This window comes from Crocodylus porosus, unplaced genomic scaffold (assembly GCF_001723895.1).
Source record: "Crocodylus porosus isolate Cpor-Errol unplaced genomic scaffold, CroPor_comp1, whole genome shotgun sequence".
NCBI classification, from domain to species: domain Eukaryota; kingdom Metazoa; phylum Chordata; order Crocodylia; family Crocodylidae; genus Crocodylus; species Crocodylus porosus.
In genome coordinates, this window is record NW_017728947.1 from 88021286 (window position 1) to 88029858 (window position 8573).

At 42.0% G+C, this 8573-nt stretch overlaps 1 protein-coding gene across 1 annotated transcript in view; it reads right to left on the bottom strand.

Annotated features, from left to right (window-relative positions):
- The window catches only part of TTC7B (tetratricopeptide repeat domain 7B), a 208784-nt gene that overhangs the window by 186944 nt on the left and 13267 nt on the right, over positions 1-8573 (bottom strand). The window contains exon 2 of the mRNA XM_019551144.1: positions 5680-5810. Within this exon, the coding sequence (XP_019406689.1) occupies positions 5680-5810 (131 nt within the window). The remainder of the gene's footprint in view (positions 1-5679; positions 5811-8573) is intronic.

Genomic DNA, 8573 nt, shown 5'->3' on the forward strand with positions numbered 1-8573 from the left:
GAAGAGGGGTACCAGCTCCAGGCACTAATTTAGAGGGGCACCAGAACAGCAGCCCCTGTCAAGCCAGCTTCAGCCCCAGTGAGACAGCATGCACAGAGCTGACTCCTACCAAATATCTTCACTTAAAAACATTCACCCCAAATTCTAGCAGCTGATTTCTGGGAAAAAGGTATGTGTGGTACGCAAGAAATACAGCATTACAGTTTGTACTGTTGCCACTAGTATTCTGTACAGATCAGCATTCTAGAACAGTAGTGGCAACAATATAAATTGTAATGCTGACATTTGTACGTTTGCGCCACAGCATCAGGCACTTTTAAAAGCAGCCAGCACTGTGGCACATGCAATTGTGTAAGTGGTGAAATGAGTGTCAGCACTGAGAAAATTGCAGCAGCTCGCTTTTGAATTAACACATTGCAGGTGTTTTAGTTCAAAAGTGCACCACCGCCATTTTCTGTGCGCTGATGCGCATTTTGCTGCTTATACAACTGCACGCGAAGCAGCACAATGCGTGTTAGCTCACATGCAGAGCAGTCTTGATTAATCAAGTTTGCTCCAACCCACTGGATCTCCAGCATGTCACAGGACAAAAAGGTCTGTGTATAAATTCTCCAGGTGTTTGTGGGGGGGGGTTTAGCTCATTGGGATCTGAATAAAATTTCCTCCATTCCTAAAAGAAGACATTTTATACATGTTGTAGATATGACATTACGTACCTATAATTCAGGTAAGACATCAGTAATAGCTGTTTAGCGAGCATGAAATGTAATTATCTATTTTTGATGCAGAAACGGGGTTCCATAAATAGTGCTGTAAAAGGTTGTAAAGCTTTACCACATGGCGAAAAGTAATGGGATAATTTACCCAAAATAATATACATGGTAGTCACACAAATTTATCCATACCTACTCCTAATAAGACACCAAGTAACTGATGCTTACTTGTTGAGTATGATGATCTACCCAGTTATTTCACCACCTTAAAGTACTTTTGTCTAGTCCGCAGTTTGTTAATGAGAAATAACCGCAGGCAAAACTACAGACTGGTGAATGACTGGTTAGGCTGCAGTACTGCAAAGAAGGACCTGGGGGTTACAGTAGACCACAAGCTGAATATAAGCTAATAGTTTACTCTTATTGCAACAGAATTCTAGATTGTATTTGCAAACAACACTCCTTTTAATCAAAGGATGCAATTCTTCCACTCTATTCAGGACTGGGTCTCAGTTGGAGTAGCATACAGTTTTGGTACCCATACTTCAAGAAAGACGTGGACAGTTTGGAAATTATTAGGGGCCTGGGAGGCAAGACTAATGACAGAAGTCTGAAAGAGCTAGGATTAATTAGTCTTCTGAAGATAAGGCTGGAGGTGGGGGAGCAGGGAGGATTTGAGAACAGACTTCAAATACCTGAAGGATGATTACAAAGAGGATGGAGCTGGTCTTCTCTCCATGGCCATAGACGACAGGACTAGGATCAATAAAACTCAAACTGCATCGGGGTAATTTAGGCTGGGTATTAGAAGGACCTTTCTAACTGGGGGTCATGATTGACCACAAGATGAACATGAGCCTGCAATGTGATGCTGCTGCTAGTAAAGTGAGCAAGACACTGGCTTGCATCCACAGATGTTTCTGAAGCAAATCCGACGACATCATTCTCCCGTCACACTTGGCCTTAGTGAGGCTGCAGCTGAAGTACTGCATCCAGTTTTGGGCACCACAATTCAAAAAGGATGCAGAGAAGCTTGAGAGGGTGGAGAGGAGAGCCACGTGCATGATCAGAGGTCAGGAAAACAGACCTTTTGATGAGAGGCTGAGAGCCGTGGGACTCTTCAGCCTGGAAAAGCGCAGGTTCGGGGTGATCTGATGGCTGCCTAAGTTTATCAGGGTGCTCATCAGGATCTGGGGGAATGTTTCTTCACCAGAGCACCCCAAGGGATAACAAGGTCGAATGGTCATAAACTCCTCCAAGACCGTTTTGGGCTGGGCATAAGGAAGAACTTCTCTACTGTCCCAGCCCCCAAGGGGAATAGCCTGCCATCAGAGGTGGTTCAAGCACCTACTTTGAATGCCGTCAAGAGAAATTTGAATACTTTTCTTGCTGGGATCCTATGACCCCTGCTGACTTTCCGCCCCCTGAGGCAGGGGGCTGGACTCGATGATCTACCAAGGTCCCTTCCAGGCCTAATGCCTATGAAAGTCTATGAAACTCCGAGGGTGCTCAAGCATTAGAAACAGGCTACCTAGAGTAATAATAGAATCTCCATCCTTAGAAGTTTTCAAAAGCAGGTTAGACGAACACTTGCCTGGGATACATCAGGGAGGGGCTGGACCAGATGCCTATGAGGTCCCTTCCAGCCCTACTTCCCTATGATTATAGCAGTACATAGGGGCCAAGTAAGAACGTACAATCACAGGAGCAGACAGACCCTGCCCCAAAGAGCTTGCAAGCTGAACAGATAAATATTAGGGCAGGGAAAACCAATATCTAACAAGTATAATGCTACATAGGTATTATATTGGTGTCACAAATTTAAAAACAGTTTCATGGGTGGGGTTGAGTTGGGAGGGATTCTTTTAAATGAGAAAGGGAGCAGGTGCCTGCACTATCCTCCGGCTCCCGTTTCCGCTCTGACTCTCATTCAACCTGGGGCATGGAGTCCTCCTCCAAAAACTTAAGAACTGGGGCATGGAGAACACTGTTGCTCCAACACCAGCCCGACACCCCAGCAGTTGCAGTTGCAACAGCTCCAGCACCGGCCCTGGCTACTGTGTAGCAAGGCTGGGGGGGGGGTGTCACAGCAAATTTTCCATGCATAGAACCTAATGATTCAGGGATTGTCTTAAAATTTAAAAAAGTTATTTTGGATTTGGGTAAACTGGGCCACAGAGCAGCTCTTCCTATTCCCCGTTCAGCTTTGGGAAGTGCTGAATATCACAAAGCAACAGCAGATTATTTTTCACCTGTACCATCCACATAAAGGACTCGTCAATATCAGGCACTGGATTCAATTAGAACAGTGAAAGTTTCCATTCTGGCAGTGCTTACGCCAAGAGAAGTAACTAGGATTTGATAGACTAATGCACCTAGAGGACACGGAATGGATAGATTTGTCTGCCACAGAAAAACACCATATGGCAAATGATATTTTAGAGCTTTTGTACTGCTAAAAGATTAAAAATGGCCATTCTATAGTGCTATGAGCTCTTTCTGGGATGGATAATTATTTACTTTTTCAATTCCAACTTCTCCAGGATAAATTAAACAGTACAGAGCCCACTTGGTTCCAAACAGTGAAGTAACATTTACATAGCCTACAGCAGAAAGAATGTAAAATACTATGGAGGACACTTAGAGCATAATTAACATTAAAACATTTGCTTTCCAGCTACACCCTCATTATAAGGTATAGAATCATTTCCAGTTTACTACCCCACAATATTTCATGAGTACTGTTAGCCCCTTCATGCATGTTTTTTATTTATTTATTTATTTATTTAAGCAAAGCAAATGAATGAACTGCTTCTGGAATGTTTAGTTTCAGTTCTGCAGATCACCTTTGCCCTCCATTATCTCTTGCAGATCATATATGTAGGTAAGGGGATTTGAGTGTTAATTTTCTGGGTTGTGTGTGTGTGAAGGTAGACTTTTCTGGCAGTGCTCCAGTGCAGATCTTTCTCCAAGGTTCAGTGGGCTTTCTACAAGCAGACATGGTGGCACTGATGAACTGAAACTGGCCGGTTTAAGGCCTGAGAGAGGACAGAAAAGAATCAAAAGGCCGTTTTGGTTTTCCTCAAGGCTTAAAAGAGTGAAGTCCTTGCCACTAGATGTACTTGAAGACAAATACATTTATGGCATAAAAAGAAAAAAAAGGAACCTTTCCAAAAGGTGGGAGGGAGAGACTGTCACATGCACTCCAGGACTTCCAGCTGGATGTCTACTGGGCGGAATATAATAACAAAACAGCTGAGGAAAAGCACACAGCTCTTAACAGACAGCTGTGAAGCATGTAGAAAATTAAAGCTTTTCCCATTCACTTTTGCCTTCCTAACTCCAACATAAGCAACTTAAGATACCTGCAGGGAAGGCAGCCACTTAGATCATGTAAGTGCAACTGGGTATTTGCCAAAACCCATTGATTTCAACATTAAAGGCACTGCTTGTGTCAGTTTAAGCACACCAATCAATTTATGTGGAAAACGGCCTGCTGCCTGATATCTGCACATCTTTTAGACTGGTTACTTTGGTACTCATCTAATACCCCAAACAGCTGCCTTAAATTTGACTATAGGAATATAGGAAGTTTCACGGCTGATAGTGATAACAGCACAGCACTAACAGCAGCTGAAACGAGCTAGAAGAATTAATTTGTCCCTTGGGTCAGACAAATGGATCCTGGGATTTTTTTCCCCTTTCTCTTTTACATGGGGTATGGTCTTTTCCTTAGGATCTTTTAAGCATATATTGGCCAACTACTTCCTTGTAGCTGTAGTGCTAGGGCATTGGCAGTGCCCTCATCTCCCTTGCTTTTAGTTACAGCATATTATGGGGTATTCTGGATAGTGTTCTTGTACTGCGGGGGAGGGTTTGCAATGAAGATTTAGAGATTTCTTTGGCTAACAAGTGCCTGAAGATGCAGAGGATGGGGTCAATGGCCCTGGAAATATGGCAAATACAGGTTGGAGCAGTGAGAGAACTGGGATAAAATCCTGGTTCTACTGCTATTAATGGAAGTGTTTCCATCAACCTCAACAGGTGACATGTATAGGCATTTATACATGTGCTCCAGCAGTGGAGGATGGGCTGGAGAGCAGGCACTTTAAAAGTAATGGTATAATTTACCATAATAATACCAGAAGTAATGGTATAATTCATTAGAGCAGCTCTGAGAGCTAATTAAAGCAGCCAGCGCATCTCATGTATTAGTGGCCCTGAGCTTCAAAATGGCAGCAGGGGTGCTTTATTTAAAGCTTGTCAACCAAGCTTCAGATAAAGTGCCTCTGCTACCATTTTGAAGCTCAGCGATGCTGATACACGAGACACAGAAGGCTGCTGGAATGCAGTAAGTGCCATGCTCCAGCAGACTCAATAAAATCAAGTCTGCACCAACATGCTGGAATTAAAGCACATCAGAGCAGCCTCCTTGCCTATGTATATGGACCCTCTAGGACCACCATTCCATCTCCAGTATTTAGATTGAATTATTACAGATTGCACTACATCCCCAGTTGGGTTTTTTTGTGCAACATTTCAGCTGTTAATAGTAGATTTATTTCCTTTTAAGTAATGGTAATCCTTAGGTTTCTGGGATTATCTGAAAGTTGCTTTAAACTAATGCCACATATTAGACCTGGCACATTCACTTAATACAGTTAAAAATTATATATTTTCAGACGTTATATTATAGGTGAAGTTTGGTTCAGAACTACACAGGTACCAGAAGGGTTTTCTGTGCATCCTTGTCATGTTCATGTCTGAACAGAGATCAGACTACTCTATTGTAGTTAAATAGCAAGTTATCTGATCATGTCAATGAAAGATGAACCATGTAACCTAGTCTACCTTCAGAAGGTTTCTTGTGGAAACACTACAGGTGATACTGTTCTATGGATGATTACAAGCTGCTGTGTGATAAATAAGATTAGTTGTTTCAACTGTACAAATTATCTCAGCTTACCCGTTCTATCTCTTGAAGGTACAGAAGGGCAATATCTCCAGCCTTCTCATAGCATGTAATGATGTCTTGTTCACGATCCACATGGAGGTTACTAGCTGAAGAGGAAATTGGCAGTTTCTCTAGACAAAGACCTGAAAATAAAAAGAAAGTTTTAAACCAGACACTGCTTATCAGTGTCAGAGGACTCTCTGGAGACAACCATGACAAGCCCACCTTTGACAAGGGAGAGAGGAAGGGAAAAAACACAGGAGAATAAAATGTGCTAAAGTACAGCACATCATAGTATCTGTTGCAATATCTAAGAAAATGCAACGCTTTCGCAGTTCTATAAGTGTTTTGACAGCCAAGCATAAAAATGCCTATTTCAGTTCCATAACAGTTTTAAGTTATCGAACAGACAGCCTCTTTCCAGAAACTATCACAGAAGGCACCACAGCAGTCAAGGGAAGACAAGATGCTCAAACTGATATCACTAGATTTAAAACATCTGAGCAAGGCAGGACTATATGCAGGGATAGTGAAATGTTTTTGAAGAAAATTAAACCTTAAATTCTATATACAACTACTTTATTTGTTCTTGCAGTTGAAGCCCTTTTCCTCTTTGCTTTTCTTTTTTAAAAACCACTGCCCTGCTATTCTGTACCCAAGGGCAGATTCCTTCAGTCAAGTGCAAGTACTAACAGATCCAAACACATCTGACCGGGATGTCCTTTTCATCTGATGGACCAAAAGCCTCACATTCAGAAACTTAAAACAAGAGCTGTAAAACTGCTTTCCCAGGACCCCTGACAAGCTTGGCATGGTGGGCAGAGCCACGGCACAAGGTAGTGCAGTGATTCTGGTCAGAAGTTCACAGGGCAGCCTCAAAAAAAAAATGCTGCACCAGGTAGGCACCCAGGACCATCTAAGCTATGCAAAAATAGGCTTAATTCCACTTCAATCCTTGCCTGGAAGTTCTGTACCATGTCTCATATCTTATATATGCAAAACAATAGTTTGCTCTTTAAATATTCAGAGACAAAGAGGAACCCTGTTCCACAGATGTCAGCTATACAAGAGTTAGGCAGTTATCCAGTGCTTCTAGAGGAGAAGGCTATATTTTTAAGCAGCTAATTTGCTGAATGTGAGAGCCATTCAATACCACCTGCTACACTCAGATACGATTTGTTTAGGAAATGGTAACCATTATGATTCTCTTCCTGGTATAATCCAATATAAATGTTAATGCTGTATTTTTAAAGTTACCATTCAGGCCATATTTAAGGCTGAATAATGCTGCTGCCAGATATATAAGTACAGGTCATCTATTGATTTACACCTAATATTAAATGATGTGATTGTACATGCACAAAACTATTGTCAAAAATGAAAGCGTTACTTTATCTAGAGGCCTCACTTGCACTGTCACCATCAATGCATCAAAAATATACATATCCATCTTATACTGGACTTTTCAAACATGTCCAGATAACACAACTTACCTTCAGATGTTACACTCAGTCATGTTTTCAGAACAACTACAGCTTTGCCAACAGTATTAAGTGCTAGTTCTCCTTACCTCTTAAAAAGAAAAGTTCACCGATATAAAACACTCCATTCCAAAATAAATTAGCCTCTTCAAAAATTTCTCATGGCACTCTGCTTTGCCTGGGGAAGTAGAATGCTTAAATGATTCTGCAGAATCTGAAACCCTTCAAGGAGGTCAGCAACCAAAACCACAAACAATTGTGCGAAACAAAACAGAAGCCCACCATTCTGTAATGATTAGCTCTATTCAGAGCTACCCTAAGCCAACAATTTTTTTAATTAAAGAGGCAGTACGCAACCTTTAAAATATCTTGATATAACAAAGCTTAAGGAAAACCTTGACTTCTGAGGAGAGGCTGATAGAACTGGGATTATTTGGTCTGGAGGAGAGAAGACTGAGAAGGGATTTAGTAGCAGCCTTCAACTACCTGAAGGGGGCTCTGAAGAGGATGGAGCTAGATGGTTCTCAGTGGTGACAGATGACAGAAAAAGCAGCAATGGTCTTGAGTTGCAGCAAGGGAGGTTTAGGTTAGATATTAAGAAAAAGTTTCTCACAAGGAGGGTAGTAGAGCACTGAAACAGGTTATCCAGAGATCTTGTGTAATCTCCATTGCTAGAGGGTTTTTCTGTCCTGGCTAGACAAAGCCTTGGCTGGGATGATCTAGTTGGGCTTTGCCCTCCTTTGAGCAGGCAGTTAGACTACAACTTCTGAGCCTGATTTTCTATGATTCTATAGAAAAAAAAGTTATTAGTCATTAATGTGATGGAGAATGGAAACTGGTAGTCCAAGGTAAACGCAATACAGGAACTATGCTCCTAGTATAAGTCTATCTCCAGGGGTCCATTACACCCACCTACTAGATGGCATTTAAGTAGGTGCCATCTCTGGCCTGCACTTTAGGCCTGCATCTTTTCAACCCATCTTTGATTACAAGTCACCTAAAAAATTACCCCACTCAAGCTGCCAGATTTTCCCCATCCAGACACTCTTAGCAGCTGTACAGACATCCTTTTTTCTAATGCCCCTCTTCTTTTTGGAGAGGGGGAGGGGTCCCCTTTCACCGCAAAAAGCTCCAATGTCTGCCTTTACTTAGTAGCTTTGCCAACTAAAAGGTAGGGCAGAGCCAATATAATTTTTTGACAGTATGGCTTCTGTCCCACAGAACATAGAAGGGAGACTAAGCAGAGTGGAATTGCTTATTTTATTCAGTTGTGTGTGCAACAGAAGACACCACTGCTGTCTGAAGCCTGGGATAAACAGCAAGATCTGGATAGGGTACAGGAGTGGGCTAACATAAACAGGATGCGTTTCAATACTGACAAGTGCAGGGTGCTGCACTTAGGCAGTAGAAACCAGCAGCACACTT